This window comes from Periplaneta americana, chromosome 15, assembly GCF_040183065.1.
Source record: "Periplaneta americana isolate PAMFEO1 chromosome 15, P.americana_PAMFEO1_priV1, whole genome shotgun sequence".
In the NCBI taxonomy this organism is placed as follows: Eukaryota; Metazoa; Arthropoda; class Insecta; order Blattodea; family Blattidae; genus Periplaneta; species Periplaneta americana.
The window spans coordinates 66,114,545-66,139,874 of NC_091131.1; the positions used below are offsets into that span (position 1 = coordinate 66,114,545).

A 25,330-nucleotide genomic window follows, 5' to 3' on the forward strand; every position below is an offset into this window, starting at 1 on the left:
GATAAAACAGCGCTCAGCACTGAGTTAGCAGAGACTGTGGCATCACTGTACCCACCACCCGAGGTGGAACACACGTGGGAGCGCCCTGCTGATGCCAAGGCGCGTCTGGAAGAAGAAATACAAGCCTGGCATGCAGCAGACATACAGGCACTCGAACATTTGCGGGTGTGTGCTCCATTCAATTGTCTGTCTATGCATGGTGTCTGTAAATGCATGGTTGTGAATGTGTCTTGCTGTTGTAGGAAGCAGCGCAGGAGCTCCATATTCCTTGGGTGGAGCTGGACGCCAGGCGGCCTCTGGAGGATGTCATACATAGCGCCGTCGTCATTGTGACACCATACAGATATAGGAGGTAAGGTGCAGTGTTGAGTGATTGCGGTAGAAAAGCCTAAAGTTATGCTACTGATAACCAATAATACGCCAAAGGCAAACAGTACGCTAATGTACACTGGCGTTCAAAGATATCTGACCTATAATTTACTGATCGTATAAGTGAACTTCTTAACCATGAGATAAGTCACAACCAAATTGACAAACTTTGACATAATTCCGCTAGTTCTCAATAGGTGACACTATTACTGAGACGGGTAAAAAGTGTTGGAGAAAATTATGATGTAAATTAAGTAGGTATAAATTATTCTCATAATTGACAGTATTGGCAGTTTCCCACTAATTTAGTGCGTTTTAAAATCATTAGAGGGGATGAAATTTTTGATTTTATAGTATTATTACAAACAAGTTTACAATATAATATCACATCTTCCTGTGACCAAAGTCCTACGTTCTTATTTTTTTCTCCAATTCTCTCTATCTTCCCAATCCTGTTCTTGCAGTCCTTTCTCTGCCAACACTTTATTTATGTCTTGCAACCATTTATAATTTTATAATGCGGGTATATTTATGTATTATTGGCGACACTGTCTGTTATCTCCGCCATCTATTCATAAAAGTAATAACTAAAGAAGCCAAACTTACACGAATAAATAATCGATCACTAATGATTAGTAGAGGTCAGGTGTTGAACGACAGTGTATATCATAAAGGTTTTCTTTCTTCAACCCTATACTCTTGGCCACCTTTACTTCACAGAATAGAACTCCGGTACTTGTTTCACAATAGACGAATGGGGTCTCAGAACTGTTTTAAAATGTATGGGTAAAAAACAATTTTGTCTTCGCCCGGAGTCGAATTCGCGTTCTTCTTCACGGAAGTTCAGTATAACTAAGTAACACAGTTCACACACAGCAGTAGTAAATATCACTTCCGCTATATCCAATACTTTAAAAATACAAATTGACAATCTGGTTTGTAGCCCTGCACTTCTGGAGAGCACCCTGGATGTCTCGCCCTCTGAGGCGCAGCTGCTGCTGGACTGTGGGTATTATTTCCTTAGCAAATTCGGATATTGGTGCCCAGTGCAGGTGGCAGAGCACAGCGTGCCCCCTCACGTGCAGGACCATGCAAAGCTGTGGCCTGTTGTGTACCGCCGCTATGTGTACTTTATGGCGGGTGAGAATGAGCGCAAAAAATTCTGCGAAGATCCCCAGAAGTACACGTGCTTGCAGCCATACATGCCACTGTTCCCCATCAGAGTGGCTGTGGTAGGACCTCCTGGCTGCGGCAGCACAACATGTAAGTGCAAGAACATCAAAAACGCAAAGAAACTAATTTTCTTTCACTTAGTTATGTTATTCTTAATGCTGTAGACCTCTAATGTTCTAAGGAAATAATTTCAATATGTATTTGTGGCGGGTGGTACATTATTGGCCTGCAAAAATTTAGTGAAATTCATTTTTTTCATATCTCGGCTACTATAAGAGCTAAATGAACAAATCTTTTCATGCTTAATATGCATACATTACATTTTATAAAACACTATTCAGAATATTCATATAGCTAATAATTCCAGTTCCGATGCCGATGCGGATACAGTACCGGTAATTGTTTTAGTACAGGAAAGATAATGTTCTGTACAATTTTTGAAACAATATCACGACAATAATGTGGTTTCTAAAGATACTGTATGTGAGAAATTGTAAATGAGATGAAAGCACCACGTGAATAATAATAATTTGTAGTATTGATTTATTATTGTCTGACTTCAAGATATTATGGTTTTAATTGACAAAATGCTGTTTCAGACAGAAATATTACAAAATCTATTGTTGAACCTCGAATGTTGTTGCAGTGGCCCAGTGCCTGGCCCGCTATTTTGGCTTGCAGACAGTGAATGTGGCCACAGCAGTGAACTATGTGCTACAGGAGATGGGCTGGACACAACTGGCAGCGCAGATGCTCACTGTGCTTCGGGAGGGCCATGCTCTGCCAGTTAAATTGGCCATGAAGGCTGTAGAGGCGGCAGCAATGGGTGCTGTGCAAGCACAAGGCATTGTGCTGGATGGCATGCCTAGCACGGTGGCACAACTGCAGCAGTTGGCGAAGCTGCATCTCACGCCCTTCCTCATCCTGCAGCTGCAGAGCTCTGACAACAAGGCAGCTGATGAACACTTCCAGTACTCCGTGCGATATCTGACATACAGGCGCAAAGCATGGGATGAAGCCAATGCACCGCTACATCCCTGGGTTTACGAGCAGTATGACAACTTGCTTCACATGGATGCTGGTTCCACCAGCTGGCGCCTTTTCAAGATGGCACAACAAGAAGTGCAAAAGACCACAAAGGACATCAATGCATACCTGCAGCACGTGGACCATGGTGAGGCATCATCCACAAAAACAGTTAATACAGAATTATTATGCAGTAAAAATTAATTAGCTTAATTTATTTTACCGTAATAAATTCAATTTAAAGTTGTAAATATGTCCGCAAAGACGTTTCAGACACTTGATCTGTCTTCACAAAGTAGGGGCGGAATAAGGATAACTAACCAGTAAATTGGAATAGCCAACAATAATAGCCTCAGTGAGTACATTTCTCCCTGCTCAACTCTGAAATGTGTTTCTCACATAGCCATTTTCATTTAAAGGGTTTAGACACCACTGTTATTTTTCTTTAAACTATAACATATGATATAGGTTCATATTAAATTCGATTCTAACATAAAACTTTAAAAAACTTGAAATTTATAAAAGTGTTAAAATTATTAAAAAAGGCATGTAATATACCTTATGCAACCAGACAGTACTGTTTGAAAGAACAAAGGAATTTCTACCAATATTTTTACACTTCAGTATAAGTAAATGCAAACTACTGTCGGTGACTCAGGAGAAGACGAGAGTGGACTGAGGAGGAAGGGATGTGAACAGATAACGTACGACACGTGCATTACACTTGTCGACAATGAATTTTCGCCAAAAGTATTATATGTACAGTATGTTAGATATTGTTGTGCTGATTTCAGATCTGGTTTTACTTTTGTCATATCACAAATAGTTCTCAATATATTCATAATAATCTCTTAAGTCACTCCATTTATTTCCGTGCGGCTAATAGTGCGGCACTCTTTAGTGCCTTATGTTTTGCTGTGTACCCCACGCATAAACTTCCTGTCCTAGATAAAATTTATCTTGTCCTTTTTCATCCCCAGGAATCATCTTCCTCAGTCACAGTTTGTAGATTGAACGATACACAATCGTATTACAGAGTTATAGTGAATCTTCTGTGATAGTGATATATTTTGAGGTGCTGTGTATTTTACATCAATTAATAAGGTGAGTAGGCCTGTATCTTTTACCGGTGCATGTAGTTTTTCTCATAGGTACCTTGTTTAACTAAAAATATAATACATAATCTCGCAATTCTTACTGGGGAACATTCCAAACGCCCCCTCCCTTAATTTTGGAAAATCATTAGGACCTCGGTATATTTACGCATTCTAAAAAATATAATTTATTTGGAGAAATTGTACGCAAATAGAGGTAAAGGTACTAATAGGCTTTATTCTGTTGCACATTAAATCACCTATCATGCCCCGAAAATGTCTAAATCATCCCAACAGCTTCTGCTACATATGCGGTTCCTTCACCCCGAAATCTCAACGGCGTACAATCACTCCACGGCTTCAGAAATTGTACCAATTGTACTTTGGTTGTCCTCTTGGTGATCAGGATAAAGGGTGGGCACCACATCTTGTATGTAAACCCTGTTCGACAGGCTTAGGGGACTGGGTACAAAAGAAGAAAAGGTCGATGCCATTTGCTATCCCAATGATATGGCGAGAACCGAAAAATCACACTGACGATTGTTATTTTTGTTGTGTTAACATTAAGGGTTTTTTTCTGCCAGAAACAAACACAAAATTTTATATCCAAATATTGAATCTGCAATGAGGCCGGTCCCGCATGACGACAACTTACCCATTCCGAAACCTCCAGAAAATGAAATGGAACTGTTCCAGGAAGTGGACTGTGACTTAGGTAGTGATAGTGAAAATTTAGAATATGCTTCTGATCGTGAATACATTCCTGAGTTTACTAGTTCCGAACCACAGCGATTTACCCAACATGAACTAAACGATCTCATTAGAGATCTTTCACTACCAAACGATAAGGCGGAACTTCTAGCTTCCAGGCTTAGAGAGAAACATCTTGTTGAAGAAGACGTCAGGATATGCCACTATAGAAAACGGACAAAATATTTAGAAAAGTTTTTTTCTTTAGATGGTCCAATGGTCTTCTGCAACGATGTGCCTGGACTCTTTGAGGGACTAAAACAACAATATGTTGCATCAGACTGGAGGTTATTTATTGACTCTTCCCAGCAAAGTTTGAAGGCCGTTCTTCTGCACAACGGCAATTTAAAACCTTCTGTACCCATTGCCCACTCTGTGCATTTAAAAGAAACCTATGAAAATACGAACATAGTACTCAAATTAATTCAGTACAATGTACATCAGTGGCATATATGTGGAGATCTGAAAGTCATTGGCATGTTGATGGGTATGCAAGAGGGGTTTACAAAATTCTGCTGCTTCCTTTGTCTATGGGACAGCCGAAATACAAGTGAACATTACACCAAACGAGACTGGAAATCTAGAAGCACTTACAACCCAGGTGAAGAAAATGTCCAGCATATCCCTCTAGTTGACAAACAAAAAATACTGCTTCCTCCTCTCCATATAAAGCTTGGCTTAACGAAAACCTTTGTGAAGACGCTTGGAAGGAGAACTTCAAAAGGATTCCAGTATCTGAGTGAAAAAGTTTGTCGTGTGTCAGCTGCTAAACTACGAGAAGGGGTCTTAGTGGGCCCACAGATTAGAGAGCTACTGCGGGATCAAAAATTCAAAGAAAATTTGGATGAGATTGAAGTAAAAGCTTGGAACAGCTTCAAGTGGCTGTGTATAAGCTTCTTAGGGAAGACAAAGTCTCCGGACTACAAAAAAGAAGTTCAGGAATTACTGGATGCATATAAAGAAATGGGTTGCCGTATGTCCCTAAAACTTCATTTCCTTCATTCTCATTTGGATTTTTTTCCAACCAACCTTGGTGATGTCAGTGACGAGATGGGTGAAAGGTTTCACCAAGACATCAAATCGATGGAGAAACGTTACCAGGGTTTCTGGAATGAATCCATGATGTCAGATTATTGTTGGATGCTGTATCGCGATGACACAGGAAAACAACATAAAAGACAATCATCTACTAAGCACTTCTAGCTTCTAGTTCGCTAGAAATCTATAATCCTGTTTTTAATTATCACTATAAGTGTCATAATAATTAATAATATAAACATTTAAATGTTTGAGTATTTCCATAAATTTAAAGTATTGTGTGTAATTATAAATCTATTTCCATAAATTTAAAGTATTGTGTGTAATTATAAATCTATATGTGACACGAAGAAACGGAAGGTGTATCCGTAATCTGCATGAAAAATTGGTCTAGAAAAGTATAATTTGATCTCTGGCGATTAAAAGAAGTTAAATTTTGTCGACCAGTGATATTTGTACTGCAGTAAGCGGAAACATTAGGTCTCCTTCTGTTCAACTTAGCTTTAATTTCCATACGCATTGTTACTCATGTTTCCTGCACGAGTAATAACCTGGCTACTGGGATGCTTATCTGAGCAATGTTTATAATCATCAACAGCGATAGTCAAGAAGGTCACATTCTTTCCGCTTGTCTTTTCCTAAGTAATGGACAATAGGTTGGTCATGACATTTTAAGTCTAGGATCTTCATGATATTTTTCATAGATATGATAGCTAAATTAGATCCCATTAAAATACACTTAGTTATTAGGCACGATGTTCATGATAGACATATATACATCTACTGTATTTGCCCCTGAGGTGTTCATCAATGACTGAACACTTGTTGCTACTGTTGAAAAGCACGGTTGTTTATATGATTTCAATACTAGCACATTCATAAAGTGAATATATTTAAAAAAAATTTTTTTTAATTTTTAGGTGTGGTGTCATTGCGACGTCTCTGCATTACATCAGATGAGTTCTGCACACGTGCACATCCGAACTTCCATAGCTTCTGTCCTGTGTGCTTGCGCACTGGAACACTGGTGGCAGGCACATTTGCAGAGCGGGAAGGCCTAGTGCAGTTCAGACAATATTTCTATTGGGTGTGTGATACCCATCGTGATGCCTTTCTGCAACACCCAGAGCAACATACACCCCCACACAACGACGCCTGTCTGCCATCTGATATCCCAGAACCCATAGATACCCTAGCAGCAGAAGACTGCCTCTTTGAGGAAGGCTACTGCGTGGTCACATACATGACGCATAAGCCTTATGGCCGCTTGGTACGTGGTTTACCTAATTTGGCAGTGCGTTACCATGGCCAAGTGTTCTTGTTCTGCACAGAGCATTGCCGGCAACACTTCCTGCGCACACCACAAATCTTTGCGGACATTCAGATCCACTTCAAAAACACGCAGCCTCTACCACCTATTAGTGTAAGTAAATCACATCACTCCATCATTTCATTACACAGTGTTTAGTCTTGGTAATCAACTTTACAACAAAGCAAAGTATCTGACCAGCTACTTTTACTTCATATCTATTTTAATGGAATTTATGGATGGGAAAAACTTCATATTTTTAAACATCATACACTGGATGACTCACTTGCTATGATGGACATCTGAGTTCAAATCCTGATGAGGCCAACAGAAATTTGTGATGGACGAAGCTATGGATGTTTTTTCAGAATTTTCCCGTTTCATTTGCCATTAAGGGTAGGCACTCACTTACCGGAAGAAAGTAGTTCACCGCGTTCGGATTTTTATTACAGTATCGCTCACTTTACTGCATGTTAAAGACGTCTTTGCTCATGAACAAAGCAGCAGTAGTTTATTTAACAACAATTTCAACTGCAGAGGTTATTCTGTGTCGAAATACAATATGAGCGAGAAAATGGCCAACAAATTTTTCCTGGAGCCCTTTATTGAGGACAAATTTCGTTTACATACCTTAAATCCACTAAGACATTGGGCTCACAGCTTTATTATCTTCTTAGAGAAAGCTATGCTGAGAATTTTTGCTCTTTAGAATCCACTGCCCTCAAAAACGAATAAAGATGACTAGGGCTTGGATTTTTAGATGCTAAAAATCGGCAAATATGCGACAAAAAAGGAAAAATACTTAATCATGTTTCAATTATTTTATGTGAATATAAACAATACGCAGTACTCACCAGTATATGTAAATTATGCTGTTTCACCAACTGCTGAAGAATTACAGTACACAATGAGATTCATCCTCAAGTTGTCCATCACAAATGATTGACGATTATCGCGGAAAACACTGCCTTGTACTGGGAAAATAGCGCCCTGGTCACTGAGAACAACATGCACTCCCTAGAGCAGCGATGTCAGACAGGGACTAAACGGAGCAGAGCGCTCCACTAGACTGGTTGCGTGCTCCGGTGTTTCCACAGACATAAGCAAGTTCAAGCTCCGATCTAGCTCCACAACCGGTATTGGAGCTTACAACTCTGACACTACTGCCCTAGAGACATGTTTATGATTGGAAACGAAAATAGAGGCAGCTGATGTTTATGAAATTATAATTGTTTCCTGAATCAGTGTTATGATAACTTACAAGGCACTCCTAAATGACACATTAATTTTTGTGTGTGTTAGTTACAGCACAATTTTTTAATGGTGACAGCTCTTATCACTTGTGATTACAGAGCAGACTGCAATTCCATAGATAGGTAATTCCGAGAAACAGTTGCCAGCTGTCACGTCTAAGCAATTGCACTGAACATAATCTGAAATGGGGCTTTTGTCGAAAATTATTTGATGAAAACTTAAGTTTTGTATTTTCATGTGAATATTTGAAAATATGTATTTATCTCTGATCACATATATACAGATTGGGCATCCTCATGTTAAAAACGGTAACATGTGGAAGAAAACAACCACCAGGGTCGCCAATGTCAATTGGAAACAACCGCTAGATGGAAGTATAATTGCTCATGCAATTCAAATGAGGGTTACAATGTGAGTTCTTATGGAGTAGCTACATGGCAGCATAGTGAAACTGATAAAAGTTGTTGTCATCAAAGCCTATAAGACTGAGCAATCTGTTATATTATGTGATCAGGGGTTTTTATGTGAAATAAAATTTAAAATACTGTATATGCTTAAGTGATCTTGTCCGAAACTTAAAACACAATTATTACGAGTTTCTATTACAGTGCAAATAAAATATTTATTTACCTAAGAATCCTAGCCCTAAAGATGACATTCTATGTCCGGACCCATCATTACTTCCTTCGCAACTCTTGGTAGTGATTGGAAACATGTCGATTAAAAATCTCGCCAATGTTCAACTTTAAAATCAACCAACCAAATTTATTGATTTGAGGCAGGTCGCCGAACTTCCTCCCATGGGTTACCTGGAGCAGACGTTGTGCACGCAACTGCAGGGGGCACTAACACATCTCCTGCACGTGCGCCCTAAGTACCCAGCACTGGATGCTGCCACCTCAGCTGCACTGTGTGTGGGACTCCACTTAAAAGGTAGGCCTAAAGATTCGCTTCCTGTCAGAACATGATCCGCAAGTAGTGAGACTGACCCAAGTGTCTGTTACAGTGCACAATGTCAACCTCCCACTGGACATGCAGGCATGCTATGCAGAGGCTGATTCACACTTTCATGATGTGCTGGCCATCATAAAGTCCACACTGAAAATTATGACAGCGCGCTTTAATCCCTTCGCCACTCCGCACCCAGCTCCTGACAACTGATATTGAATGTCACCTGGAAAACTTGAAGAACAAGATGGTTGAACGGTTTCATAACTCTTTGTAGACAGATGGAAAATCAGAAAGTGGTCATTTATGAGACAAGTTTAAATATTTTTGACTTGGAACTGTTTTAAACTGTTCATTCACATTCACATTCATGAGCACACGTCTAATACTCATGCAGCTCTTTGTTGTTATTTTTGTTTCTCAAAAGCTGAGTCTTGCAATTTTAATGGACATCTACTTCCTGAATTTTCACTTTCACTTCTGGTTTCAGTAAACTGCACATACTTTATCATTACACATCTTACGCAGTAATTAAAATAAACCTTTATAGAGTTTGTGATCTCAGCCTTTTTCTGATAATATAATATATAGTTAATACTGCTTTAGTGCGAAGAAATTAAAATTCACAACTTTCTATAAGACATGATTGAAATACTAGCTGCTCTGAGCCAGTACGCAATATTTGCTTATGCTGTGTTGATGAAGAATAGTAATAAGACGTTAAATTTTTGGGGGAATGGGGTCATTAAACAGAAGTAAAATTACACAGCAAGACGAGCAATGGCTGTCTTAGTTGATAAGCTTGGACACACTCAATAATCTGAAGTGAATTTTTTTATGTTAAAAGTATAAACTTTCTAGAACTGAGTAGGCTAAATGAAATGGAAATCACACACAAATGAATTCTTAAATATTACTGGCGATTATGTGATATATCCAAATCGTTATTGTAAAGAAAAGTAGATGAAGGTGTAAAATTATTTTATGTGTGAACCAGAACCTTCCAAAATATTTTCACAGACTTGCTACTGAAGACAATTACAAATGCGAACACTTCAACTGAAATTACAGTGGCATATTTTGAATTGACATGAAGCCAGGACTGTTTTAGCTATAGCTATTATAAATATTTACCACACATAATCAATGTAAAAACTGCAACAGAGGAGATTTCATATTAAATGAAAAACTTCACCTGATCCATAAAATTCTCTTCAACAACAAATAAACAAAGAATAAAGAAATTTGATGCCTTACATGGAAAACCAGAAGTCAATCACTCATGCCATTGGACAAAAACAATAGCATACACAGTTTTCTTTAAAATTATGTAACTATATTCTTCTTCTCCTGCACAAAACTATATCTGATGTTTGACTATCATATTGCCTTTCTGAATCTCTTTGGGAACAGAATGGCACTTCTTCGATTTGAAGACTAACTTACGGTGCGTTTTGCCTGTCTATGACAGTTCGAACTTTGTCCCATTGCTCAGTCACTGTCCTATTTTTCACTGCTGCACACTGCCACAAACTCTTGGCATTTCACCAGATAAAAACTTAGGCATATGTAACACGATGTTAGGTACTTACCCTCCTCACAGTAGCTGCTGGAAGTGATGCCCATTTTCCTTAGTACATATTTAATATCTTTTCAAGAAACTGTCATTCACACACAACAGTTCCTCTACACCAGGGGTTTCCAACCTTTTTTTGTCAGCTGGCTGCATTGGCTTATGCACGAGAGGTCAAGGGTCGGATTAAAGGAAAAGTCAGTTAAACTCTAAAGTCAGTTTTCAGAGCATTAGGAAACACTGTGTTTAAAGAACATTTAATGCAAAAATGTATAAAAGCATTGGGAATCACACTCAAAATTTGACAACTAGTTTACTGTAGTCTACTAATGTGAAATTTGACATTCTTTTCACTGCATTAATTTATCTTTGTCAACCTACACAGACTACATCACAAACTCCAACCACAACTACAGCAACATAGAAACTGACATGAAAATTCTACACATTCAACCAAAATCAAGAAACTCGATACTCCAGTTAGAACAATACCAAATTTATAGACAAACAAAACCACACCCACAACACATCCTTAATACTCAATTTTTAATTTCTGAACACACACCTTTTCGATATTTTAAAATTATAATTTCAGAACTATTAGCCCTAATGAGTCCAAATTTTGTACAGATCACGGTATTGTGGGCATATTTATGTAGTTTAAATTTAATAAATTTTGAATTAAAATTGTAGAAGTTTTAAAAATCATATAAGTTTCACCTTACATTTCTCTAGTATATGAGGATTCGTTGCATCCATATACCTGGTCCTATTCAGTCATGAATACTGGTACATTAGCAGTATGAAATGTACCTTTATCCTGCTAAAAATATACTGTGAAATATTCCGCATTATGTTAATTCAATAAGAAAGCATTAAAAAATGTCTCTTTTACCTCACACAGTTGAAAAAAAATTAAATTATGGTTTATTTAACGACGCTCGCAACTGCAGAGATTTTATCAGCATCGTCGGTGTGCCAGAATTTTGTCCTGCAGGAGTTCTTTTATATGCCAGTAAATCTACTGACATGAGCCTGTCGCATTTAAACACACTTAAATGCCATTGACCTGGGCCGGGATCGAAACCCGCAACCTTGAGCACAGAAGGCCAGCGCTATACCAACTATGCTACCGAGACCAACCACACAATTGAATGTTATTTCGAGAAAGAATAGTCCAATATTTCTAAGCACTTGAGTACTGTTGGCACACCACATCCTTATTTTTGCATCATACAATGGAGTCTCATTAACGATTTCTGGTTTTTGTGCTGACCAATATATGCTATTGTGTGATGCTATATGGCTATTTGGACGAAACCAAGCCTCACTGGAAAGAAAATCGACCTGAGATCAATGTATTCGTTATTTACTTTTTCTAACATGTAATCACACAAATTTAATCTGGGATTGTAAATTAGGAACTGTAATTTCAGAACTTCTGGAACTCTGTCAGACTTCAATTTCACTCTTCTGAAATTCCATAGGACTTCAATTTGAATAATTTTATTTTCCGTCTAGCACATGTATTAGAAATTTTTGTCTCCTGTGATGCAAGTCTCCAGAGATGTTTGAGGTTATGTTCTAAGGCAATTTCTATTTCATCAAGTTTTCATTGGAAAACATACAATACTTTCCGGTCATTCAAAGGATCTACTTTGTTAAATCTATCAACTGAATTTAATATTTCTACATAGAACAGACTTGTCAAGAAATTTATATCTCAATTTTTGCCTTGTTTTGCCACACAACTTATTCTTACTATGTCTTGTACATGTACAATAAATTCATTCAATGAATATCTACGGTATTTGTTGACCAATGCCACACCATATATGAGACACATAAACTGCATTCAACCACAGTCGAATTAGCACTGAGGTATAGTAGTCCTGTTTTCATTATGGACAAGCAGCATTTGTTTGTGAGCTGCTGATCTCAGTTGCATTATTATTGTTTGTGCAGCAGTTTTTGACGGTTTGAAACCGTCATGAGCATGCTCACATCAATTTTATAAATCATAAAGTCGATGTGTGCATGCTCATGACGGTTTTAAATCGTTGGAAACCGCTGCAGAAACAACCTATTGACTTGTAAAAAAAAATAATTACTGTAGCCACCAGACCCATTTCAAAACTTGTGTGGCTTTGCCATCTAGTTTTTATCCATGGTGTTAAATATTCAATCTAATTGTTACTACCATTAACTAAGATCCAGCAACAACAAGGCACTCCAAGTGAGGTGATGAAGAGCTAAACGGCAGTTAAAGCATGGCACAGTTTCAAGACTCGAACAATAATAATGACGCAGTAATGAAAACCTTTTACATCCTACTTGGCCATAATAAAAACGAGACTACTATAAGTAGTATGTATATCAAAACACAGGCGAACACGTGTACCCACCCACTGACACTCCTGAGAGATTGTGGCAGTGCACAGTGGCAGTAACTAGAACAATGACCATGCAAGCAGCCAACATGGTTCCCATCACAGACTGGCGAAACACAATGTATTTTAAAATGCTGCATTGGAATTAATGTCTAGTTCAGTGACGACATTTTAAATTGTATGCAGAGGAAAGATGTCATCAGCTCCCATAAAATATTAATTTATGATACCAGAAACATGGACATTCTGACGAAGTGAAGAGAAGAGAATAGAGGCATTCGAAATGTAGATATGGAGAAGAATGAAGCATGTGAAATGGACAGATAGAATAAGAAACAAAGCTATGCTGGAAAGAGTGGGTGAAGAAAGAATGATGCTGAAACTGATCAGGAAGAGAAGAAGGAATTGGTTAAGAAACTGTCTGCTGAAGGATGTACTGGAAAGAATGGTGAACAGGAGAAGAGTTGGGCAAAAGAATATAGACAATATTAAGGTATATGGATCATATGTGAAGACAAAGAGGAAGAAAGAAATTTAAGAAAGATTGGAGAATGCTGGGTTTGCAGTGAAACCCTTGGGCAGAAAACTATGAATTAATGATACCAGACCACCGACATTCAGCCACATGTTGCCTAATTCATATAGGCCTATGTGTAACTGAATAAATAAATCTGCGTTTTCAATGATACACAAGTAAGGGAGAAGATATGTTAAAAACACTTTAAACAGTCTCAGTGTGAACAATTCTTTATTCAAATATTGAAATGGAATGTTCTTTCTTTACCTTAGGGGCCCCATACACACAAAGAGTTCCCTAGAAGTAAGTCTGCACGAACCTAAATTTACAGGCAAATCTTCTCATGTATGGGAGAATGGGAGAAAAGTATTAACACTTTTGGCTTTGAGGTAAGTCTCCAGACTTCTGCGACTGCTTGAAATTTTTCGACTACAGCACTCTCCAAATTAAACGACAGAAAAAGTAGACTTAGGAACAAACAATACTGCAAGCATGTGATGGAGATTATTCATTGTTTCGTTTTAAGCTAGTGGTCGTCAGCACTCGCTGAAATGTGCAATGGGTATGCCATGCTATCCATGTGCACTGTCGTTCAACAGGGAGAGATAGAGAGCATACCCGCTAGCAGTTACGAGAGCACTATAGTGCACTGCATATTCTGCGGGTAAGAGAGGCTAGCCCCAGCGTGCTCTGTGCTGACGATCCCTGTGTTAAGCAATTCTCTGTATGAAATGGCAGCGAGATATGAGAGTTCAGATTTGAGGAATTATTCTAATGCATTTCCCTTACAATTTATATAAATGTCCATTTGTATAACACTTATAACAGGAACACTATAGAGATGCTACTTAAGAATGGAGCATGGAGCTAGGAATGGTGAACAAATAAACGTAGAACCACAGTCTAGTATATACAGTCGCGAAGTTCAATACGTAGTAAATATGCAAACATTAGATAGTTGCTCACCACTAGGATCGCTAGTATCGCCTCATTACAGGCAATTCAAAATAGTACCGTCACAGTCTATTGTTTCTAGCAGCCTTAAAACTCAAGCTTCGTGACTGTATATAGTAGACTGTGGTAGAACCATGGAGGAATAGTATTTCTCGAGTGATCGCATTTCTCCACGGGAAATAATTGACTTCAACGACCTCTTACGACTTCTTGCTGAACTATAAGTCTAGAAAATAAGTCTGAGCGTGTATGGACAATCATCCAATTCAGATATACCTCCTGGAGATAAGTCTTTGCGTGTACGAGGCCCTTAAGACTGTCTATCCTTCAATATAATAAAAAAATACATCAAACATCCCTGCACCTTCACTTACTTCACGTCGTCAAACAAGATGCCACGTCCATATGCTCATATTTGACAGCCAGGTCAGAAGGTGTCTCACCAGAGGTGGATCTGATTCTGTGGTTTGCTCCATACTGTAACAGAAGACGAACCACAGGGAGATGCCCCTGGCGAGCTGCATAGTGGAGGGCTGTCCACCGGCCATTATTACAAAGGTTGATTCCTGCTCCTGCTGCCAGTAGTACCTGCATCACTTCCTCATGTCCATTCTCTGCCGCCCAATGCAGGGGAGTGCTTCCCCAGTCCACTTTGGCATCCACATCTGCGTTGACAGCCACCAAGTACTTCACTGTGTCCACGAAGCCACCCTCTGCTGCCAGGTGTAGTAGCGTCTTGCTCTGAGTATCTTTAATTTTTACATCTACGCCACAGCCAACCAGAAAGCTCAGTGCAGCTGTATTGCCACATTTGGCAGCAGCAACTGCTCTTGCACTGTCAGTCCCGGGTACAGACTTGATAAACTCCTGCACCTGCAGCAGTGGAATTAACTACTGCCCTTACTATTACTGCCATAATCTTAGTTACAATGTCAAATTCATTACAGACACCGTTGGACAGGGTGAACAAAACTTCATTATGCCTGTACCACTGTGTCACATTTTTCTATTACAGGGCTCATCAACAAAAATGCACAACTGCATGTGTTTCATGTTCATTAGTGTGTCTGGAATCAACATAGAACATATGTGGCTTTACAGTTCTTATGTTGGTGCACTTATCAACAGAAAAATTGTTATACAATGGCACAATGAAGCTTTGTTTGCCCTGTAAATTTTACCAGCAAGAACATGGATAGTGGTCCTCAAGACTTTTCATTCGAAAATGTTTAGCTTGCATTAACCATTCACTTTCTCATCATACAAAGCAAAAAAAAAAAAAAATCAAAGGCTAAATTCTCTTAATTAAGAGAAAAGTCAAATGCCTGAAACACTCTATTTTCTATAATTCACCAATATTAAACATTCAACTTACACCAGTGATACTCACTAGAAATTACAAGAGAGCCGAATATAATAAACAGTATCTGTCAGAGAGCTGCACCAAATTTCACACTACTCAAACTTGGCAACATGCAGCCTTATTACATTTATGGATAAACACATAATAATATATCCATTCATTCATAGTGTTCTGCCCAAGGGCAGGTCCTTCACTACAAACCAGCATTCTCCAGCCTTTCCTATTTTCTGCCTTCCTCTTTGTCTCTTCATATAATCCATATATCTTAATGTCGTCTATCATCTGATATCTTCTTCAGCCACGAACTCTTCTCCTGTTCACCATTCCTTCCAGTGCATCCTTCAGTAGGCAGTTTCTTCTCAGCCAGTGACCCAAGAAATTTCTTTTCCTCTTCCTGATCAGTTTCAGCATCATTCTTTCTTCATCCACTCTTCCCAACACAGCTTCGTTTCTTACTCTGTCTATCCATTTCACAGACTCCATCTTTCTCCATATCCACATTTCAAATGCTTCTATTCGCTTCTCTTCACTTCATCGTAACGTCCATGTTTCTGCCTCATACAATGCTACACTCTACATAAAGCACTTCACTAGTCTCTTCCTTAGTTCTTTCTCCAGAGGTCCGCAGAAAATGCTCCTTTTTCTGTTAAAAGCTTCCTTGGCCATTGCTATTCTCCTTTTGACTTCTTGGCAGCAGCTCATGTACTGCTTATAGTGCACCCCAAGTATTTAAAGCTGTTCACTTGTCTACTGCCTCATTTAGAATTCGCAAGTTTACCTGCTTTACTTTTCTTTCTATGACCATGGTCAGAGACCAGAGAAATCGCAAGCAATCGTAATGGGACATAATCGTCTACGAAGCACTCTTGATAGTAGTACTATACCACATATAATATTGAATGGGATTATTGTTAAATACAGTGAAACAGTTAAAAATCTTGGCATTTTTATGGATAGCGATCTAAATTTGAACACTCAAGTAACACACATTTGCAAAAAAATATTTTCTCAACTTCACTCCTTGTTTCATATGAAAGAATTTCTACCACTTAGTCTAAAAAATAATCTTATTCAGACGCTTGTAAAGCCCCATTTTGATTATTGCGATTCCTTGCTAACTAATGTAAGTTCACTCTTAATGTGTGCATACAATTCATCTGCAATACTCGTAAATTTGACCATGTAACGCCTTCCCTCCAGTTACTTTCATGGGTGCATCTGAAGGAAAGAAGAACAATACATTCACTGTCTCTTCTGTTTAGAATCATGCATACTTCTACTCCGAATTATCTGTTATCGTGCTTTCAATTTCTTACAGCTCTTCAAAACCGACATCAAGCACTTCTTTCTATCCCGCTTCATAGAACATCTTTATACTCATCTTCCTATACTGTAGAAATGCCTCGCCTCTGCAATTCGTTACCTAAAGATGTCAGGGACTGCTGGACTTTATCACAATTCAAAATTAAATTGGAAAATTTTGTCTTAGTTAATGTTTTTTAGGTATTGCTAGAAGTATTGATTTGTGTTTTTTTTTTCTTTTTCTTTTTTAATCTAGATTAAAATTGCAAGTTTCTTGTTTATGTTAGTTAATTAGTTAGGATACAATTAATTATGATACTTAATCACTCATTTAAAGTTTGTGTGACTGCAACCTGTGTATATTTTTGTGCGGCTTTACTTTGTTTATAGTGTTTTTTTTTCTCTCTCTCTCTCTCTTTATTTCTTGTGTAGCTTTACTTTGTATAGTGTATTTTTTTTCTGTTTATTTCTATTATTGTATTTGTACTCCTGGTGTTGTGGAAGAGAAGGCCTGATGCCCTTAACTACACCAGAATAAATAAACAAATAGGCTAAATAAATAAATAAATAAATAAATAAATAAATAAAGTGGTCTTCGTCTTGTTGGCAATATTATTATTATTATTATTATTATTATTATTATTATTATTATTCTTGTACTATCTTAGTTGTAATCCTTCTTACCTCGTTTCAGCAGATTTCCTGCAGTATGATATTTAACAATGTTATAAATTCATAAATATGCCTATAATATAATCAGAAACTAGATAAAATAAGATTGACGTAGTCATGATTTGTAAAAATCTATATGGTGAATAAACTACACTGCATGGCAAAAGTCTCTCTGCAGTGAACTCAGAGACGCATGGGAATGCTTAAATTGGCAGCATTAAGATAAGGCGAGGGAGCAGTGATGCACAGCCTTGACCTAGAGCAGGTAGTAACTGAATAGCATTCTACGTACGTACAGCTGAGTGTGAACATTATGCTTGTAAGCAATATTCGTTGCCAACGTAACTGAGTATAATTGAGTGTGCTAGCACATCGCCCTCGCTGTGGAGAGACTTATGCCACGCACTGTACTACTAATACTACTACCGGTACTACTATATCATACTGTTCCAATGATATGTTTAGTTATAGTTATATTTTAGCAAACAGTACCTAAATCCATTAAATTTTTCGTTCTCTTGAGCCGGCAGGATCTAAGTGACAGAGAACAGTTATTTAAGTAATATGTGTATAAAGTGGAACTTTTTTGCACAAGTGGAAAGATTCTTAACATAAGCTGTAGACAAGTGCTAAAATTACACAGATACAAAAAAAGTCCATGACACACAAAAGTCGCAAACATAATTTTATTTATAACTCTATCAAAAAGATATTTTCTAAAAGAAATTTATTCTACTCTCATACATTTTTTTGTTTTACTAATGGTGGGTACTTGGCTGTCATTCACCCAACTTTCATAAAACAAACATATCCTACGATGTCCAAAGAGGACAGAATCTCTGGTAGGTTACAGTAGATCATGAATCGATTTTTTTAACATTCATAGTAATAGTGGTAATAGCACTGGTGAGAAATTATATCACAGAGCAGGCTATGAAGTGTGCAATAAAATAATTTTATTTAATGGTGTTAGAAAAAGGCTTACTTTCATAAGTAAAACTGGTTAGAAAACCCTAACGTTTTGTTATAATAGTACACAAAAAAATACGGATTATAAATTTTTACATACCTGTACTTACAAAAGTGAAAGTTTCACAAAAGTAAGTTCACATTATCCAGCAGTCTCCCAATGTATTAACTTTACGGAAATAATGGTTTGTGTATCCAGTAATAAACAGACTTTCCAGGTGACCAATTATTATTTATCTGTAACATTGTCAAAGTGGCCAGAAATGTATTGCGAATTGATGTTGCATAGCCAGTTTTTAAATGGCACCAGTATCAATTCTGGAATAATTCTGCAAATACCTATGATCTGGCCACCACAAGTATGTAAAGAATTACTGCTAGATTATGAATAGCTTTATTTCCGTGACGGAAGTCTTTCTATTAACAAATGCAGATTTTTTTAAGGAGCTTATTCATTCATTCATTTATTCATTCATTAATTCATTCGTACATTTATTTATTTATTTATAAGTCACTGGCATAGCTCAGTCGGCTGAGGTGCTTGGCTGTGGATTTGGAGTTGCATCCAGGCGTGAGTTCGATTCCTGCTTGGGTATTTTCCGAGATTTTTTCCAACCATAAGACAAAATAAATGTCAGGTAATCTATGGAGAATCCTCGGCCTCATCTCGTCAAATACCATCTTGCTATCGACGCTTAATAATCTAATCATTCATATAGCGTCGTTAAATATAACCAACTAAAAATATATACAGTAAGTATAAGTATATTTTTTTTTACAATTTAAGAAACAAATCCCAGTGTTTATCCTGCTGAATATAAGTTACACATCTCTAATACGGCAGTGATAAGCAGAGCTATAGGAGCACATTAAAACCTTTTCCTTCTTGGCTGTCTGACCAGAAAAATAATTCGTACTAATGTTTCAGGTTAAAATGATTATTTGCGACACATTTAAATTAATCAGAATATCAATGATTACAAAAAAAAAACACTAAAAAAATCCTGATTCATCACAATAAAACATAAATGACTGTCTATAGCACTCACCGCAAGTAAATGAGTGGCATCATGCTGTCTGCAGAGATGATTTTCCTCCTCCAGATCATTTACACGTCGCTCCAATAGCTGTCGTCGTCCTCGCTCCTCTTGCAGCTCTTCTTCCAGATCTCGACATTTTTCTTGTGCCTCTTGCAGTTGCGCCTCTGACTTCTGCAACTTCTTCTGCAGACTTTTACACAGTTCCTGCTCCTTTTGCAATTCCTGCCTAAGAGGGTTCTTCATACTCTCACGGAGAAGATTCACTTCCTCAATCAAAGGCATCAGCAGCCTCACCTGCTCTTCCAAGACCTTGACTCGATTCTGCAGCTGGCTGATGGGGTGGGGTTTGGCCATTCTGAAACCTATAGCAATTCGAACAAACCAATCATATAAAATACATTGTGTTCCGCTTATAAGTATAATAAAAGAAATAGTTGTAACGTCAAAAGTAAGCATTCAAACGGGAAAAGGTTGGTACCATTTTAAAGAGAAGGGCTGAAAGTTTTAATTCATTGTTGCTGTATGAGTAGATTATTTCATTTGATAAATCATATCGTATCTTGCATCTTGGGGGAGAGTTAGTCGCCATGTGGACATCACAGCAGAAAGTCCTTTGTGCGCTATCACTAGGAGAACAAAAATCTGTGATTTGTGTGCAGCGCCTGTTTCATCGTTGGTACAACCTTAGAGCGAGTGAAACTTTTCCGACTCATGTATCAAAAATGAAATGGGATAGGCAGCTCAGAGAAACAGGAAGTTTATCCAAAGCAGGTAAACATTCCAAGCATAAAGTGTCTGAGGAAGAGAATCACCTTACATCGTATGGCCTACCAGATCACCAGCCATAACCACCTTATTTTTTCCTGTGGGATTTGTTAAGGACCAATTCTACAGGACACCAGTACGTGATTTGACAGACTTATAGGAAATAATTTATGCTGATGTCAACAATGTCACACCACAGATGCTTCATAACACATGACTCGATGTAGAATACCGGTTGGACATTTCCCTTGCCACTAATGGAAGCCATGTTGAGGTTTATGGGACATATGGTAAAAAAAGCCCAATTTTCACTCTTTGTAACAATTGGTTTCATCAATAAATTCATATTAGTTCTGAAGTTATAGCCATCTCTTTTATTTATAATTATAAGCAGAACATCCTGTATATTGCTTACAGCTAATTTGAGCTTGAAATATATACTCAAGATGAAACTGGCGCTGAGGTAGTTCCGATGATTTCGGAAGTGAAAATCGTTGAACTTATAAGGGATTTTATTGTGGACATGCAATTGATCGTATGCAAGGCATAACAAAAGCCTAAACTAATCCAACCTAACCTGTCACAGATTCGTAAGTGCAAAGTGTATAAGCAGAGTACCAAGGGAACTACGGTACTCAGCGATAGTTTAGCCAAATATGCTTTTATTTTTGCTACATGACATTCTCTAACAGTAAAAATATTTTAATAATCAATATTACCTACTGATATAACATTAAAAACTGACAACTGTCACAGTTATTGACTGAAGCTTTCATAAGTAACCGGTATATTTCTTTTCATGTGAAACATAGCTAAAAGTTAAACCTCGAACTTATACTGAAAATGCTCTATCAATCGTAGTTTATCACGGCATAATTAACCTTAATCTCTTAAATATAATATTGAACATAACCTTTACTTTTGGTAGTTGTATTTTGACAACTGTGTGAACGAGCTCAACCACCTGTGGCTCAACTCTGAACAAAATACAGTTGCGGTAACTTTCATCTTTCGCACTAAATGTCACTAAGCAATTGCAATTTTTATAGGATGGGAATCTGTGATTGAAAAAAGAATACTTTGGTTCATATGTAGACTTCAAACCAAATAAATTATATAGTAGATATGAATTCGAATCCTCCCCAAGGGAAAATTTTTATCGTTTTACCTTGTCGTTACGATAAACCTGGGTTTGCGCTAGTGAGGAAGAAATAGGCTATCCACCTTACACACCCAAAGTTTTTAAAACAAAATGTTAACGTGAACCAGAATCAACAAAGTTTTTAGTCTGTTATTTAATTACGCTGAATTAACGATGCTGCAGGAAGTAGTATTTGTCTATGGGAAGTACTGTCTACTTGGAATGGAATTGGTGTTAACAGTTGGGGAAAACCTCTGGAAGAAATCTCGCACTAGGTTAAACACCATCAAGTAATCATACTTAAATTATTTAGTCCCTTCCTTCGTCATTCCCTTCCGAGCAAAGATTTTTTAGTAGGTTATTTTACGACGCTTTATCAACATCTTCGGTTATTTAGCGTCTGAATGAGATGAAGGTGATAATGCCGGTGAAATGAGTCCGGGGTCCAACACCGAAAGTTACCCAGCATTTGCTCATATTGGGTTGAGGGAAAACCCCGGAAAAAACCTCAACCAGGTAACTTGCCCCGACCGGGAATCGAACCCGGGCCACCTGGTTTCGCGGCCAGACCGCTGACCGTTACTGACCCGAGCAAAGAGAAGTGGGAAATTGGGACAAATCCCAGATGCCGGAAATCAACAAGCGAAAAGATTTGGCTATGGTCCTAGATCATACAGTAAGATCTAGGCTATAGTGTGTTTCAGAATAGGAAAGTTACATAGCAGAGAAGTGCACTGTAGGCCGAAGAAATAAAGAATAAATGAATGTACTGTAACTTTAAAATGGGTTCTCAAATGCTTACTTTCTCTATTAAAAAAATATCGGTATTGCGATGTTGAAAATAAATTATTTCGAAATTTTCGTATAAATAAGTTACAAGTTTTCAGCACACCTAATACCGAAAACAGCAGTGGTTCACTAGTGAAGTGAGTCTGAGACTTTTATCAACGTAGAACTACGTTTGTCAGCGAGGGCGATTCTGGGCTAAAGAATTGTTTTGGATTTCTCTCATTTATTGAATGAATGAATGGTTTACAGATTACAAAGTATGTTTAGGGCTACACACTAACAATACCCGGATTCACTGTTTGAGTTTGAGCTGAAGTATACGGCTGCGATGACATGTCTTGCCATTAGCCTACGGTCACAGAATTCATGGAACTCGCGTGCATCGCCTCTCTTTTGCGCTCTTTCTGCCACTCTTGTACTCCTCAGCGGTGGCCTTTGGCTTGTTTGATTCGTAATGAAAAGTCTTTATTCTCCTGTTGTGCTCATCTCCACTTTTGCATTTTCTCAGCGAGTATTTAGTTTAATTCTGCTTTAGTTTAATTCTGCTACACAGTTTATTTCAGTGTTTAATTAATAGTTCATAGTATTTTGTTGTTTAATTCGTAAATAACTCTTGTATACATGTAACTCTCATCTAAATCAAATTGTTGAATTCTTTGTAAGTTCATGCATATGTATATACACTTTTTGCTGGTTGAGTGGAAGAGAAGGCCTTACGGCCTTAACTCTGCCAGCTAAAATAAATCATTATTATTATTATTATTATTATTATTATTATTATTATTATTATTATTATTATTTATTGCATTTATTTAGTCGTGCTCGATCGATCGACATCTTAAAAGTCCGGATCGGTTCACAATGTTTACAATCTTTGTAAATTGTAAACTTTGCTTGTAAATTGTAAACTTCTGTTTCACAATCTTTGTTTGTAATGTTGAACTTTACAAAGGAAATCAAATCTTTACAAATTAAATTTTGCTCACTTTGCAAGTATTCTTTTTCAAAATGAAGAGTAATTTTACAAACGTGTAAATTTTACTTGTAAAATTAGCACATTTTCTACAATACCTCTGAGATGTGTAAAGTTTGATATTACAACAAATTATGAATAAATACAATAAAGAAATACTTATTAAATTAATTTTTGAGTAACTGGATAATATTAAGAATTAAACTAAAGCAGTTTTGATGTTATTAAGGAGTTCTAATGACTCAGACGAAGATATTGAATTTAGGCCTAATCAAACGAAGACGTATACGTAAAATTCTCCGGGCAAGAATTAATAACACGTTCGTATCATTGTATAAATTTAATGAAAGGTTTCGAATGAGTCCCGCGCTATATTTCAGAATACCGCGTAAGTATTTATATACGAAGACTGTATTTAATAAATACTTGCACTTAATAAAGAAGTTCCCTGCACCAAAAATAAGTAATTCAATAATGCAATAGCGACACTACTTACGTGGTATTCTGAAGTCGTTTCGAGTCCCGTTTCGCTGGAATCTCTCCTACAAGGTATGGGACATCATATATCCAACATCCAAAAGAGAAAAGTGATGCCCTATCGAAAGTTAAGCCCTGCCCATTCTTCCAAACAGCATCGTGTTCCCATCCATAAGCCGAGCTGAACGTGGCTGAACACTTTGTACGGTAGTAAAAACAGTTGCACTGACCAGCAAATTTCTACGCTCATTACAAAGTTTCTTTTATCCCCTTAAACTGAAAATGTTGGCGCCGCCACTGTTTTTTTTTTTTTGTACGCAAGAGGGACCCGAAGGCTTGCGCTGCAACCTGAAGCTTATTGTGCTTACCACTCCTATTCTGCTAATGATTGCGTAGCCGAACGACCGCGCTCTTGTACAAGTACAGCACGTCGCACCGTGAACTTAACCCGGGCTATTGTATGGATGACGATATGTGAATTATTGATGGCGAAATGAGTCCGAGATCCAACGCCGAAAGTTACCCAGCAATTCTGCTTCAATTGATTGAGAGAAAACCCCGGAAAAAACTCCAACCAGGATTTGAACCAAGACCCGCTAGTTTCAAGGTCAGACGCGCTAACCGTTACAACGGAGAAAAATTCTCTCCCGCACCGGGATTCGAATCCGGGTTTTCATATATACTTGTACTTTGGTGCATCATAGTAATATGATACTTCGTGATTCGAGACGGCGCCATGTTCCGTCGGACCCGTCCACTTTGTCACTCGTAATGATTGCACCTCTGTACAAAGTGTTGGACATTGTGCCACTGTCACCCTGTGATACAGTACATGAGGATAGGCCACTAAAGGGGAACAGAGAGATAGAACTTAAATTGAGATGGATTGAATCCGGCATCGGAATTTGAATCCGGTGTGGCTTACTGGATAGAACGTCAGCACGTAGAGCTGAAAACTCGGATTCGAATCCCTGTGCCGGAGAGAATTTTTCTCCGTTTTACCCATTCTTCAATTTACTATGTGAAGTTCTCCATTATTATATGTTGAAGCTCCTAATCGGATGTAATTAGAAACAGGACGATTTATAAAAGTGTAAAGTAAGCTTTAATTAACGAAGTAAGTAGATAATGGCAAATAGACTTGACTTATAATTCTGTGGACACAAGTTCGATCCCCGGCGTACCCCTGATTTATAACGCGTTGGGCAAGCCCGTGGTCCTGTTTCCTTTTGGCATCTCAACAAATCTCCGTCACCATCACATCGCGGGTGTAGCGTAGACCAGCCTGCTATGACGTAGTGACGCACCCTGGGTAACGACTCTGTCGGTAAATTGGTCTACACAACTGGCTTCATATGGGCGAATGACGAAAAGTATCCTCCCATTAGTTAAAAAAAATAAATGTTGCTTATCTGCAATCCTAGGCTGCAATCCAAATTTAGGG

The 25,330-nt window shown here is 37.9% G+C and overlaps 1 protein-coding gene across 6 annotated transcripts; it reads right to left on the reverse strand.

Annotated features, from left to right (window-relative positions):
• Positions 1–13,655: 13,655 nt before the first annotated feature.
• Positions 13,656–21,505, reverse strand: LOC138715053 (26S proteasome non-ATPase regulatory subunit 10-like). Of its 6 annotated transcripts, none has more exons than XM_069847500.1 (3): positions 21,426–21,505; positions 19,751–20,103; positions 13,656–15,286 (listed from the first exon to the last, which is right to left on the reverse strand). In XM_069847500.1, the coding sequence occupies exons 2-3, from the start codon at positions 20,093–20,095 to the stop codon at positions 14,771–14,773; spliced, it is 861 nt and encodes a 286-aa protein (XP_069703601.1). In that variant the 5' UTR covers positions 20,096–20,103; positions 21,426–21,505; the 3' UTR covers positions 13,656–14,770. The 6 variants fall into 6 exon arrangements, with proteins under 6 accessions (XP_069703601.1, XP_069703607.1, XP_069703602.1 ...); XM_069847506.1 differs by having other exon boundaries at positions 13,656–15,268; positions 21,426–21,504; XM_069847501.1 differs by having other exon boundaries at positions 21,420–21,498.
• Between the last annotated feature and the right edge of the window lie 3,825 nt (positions 21,506–25,330).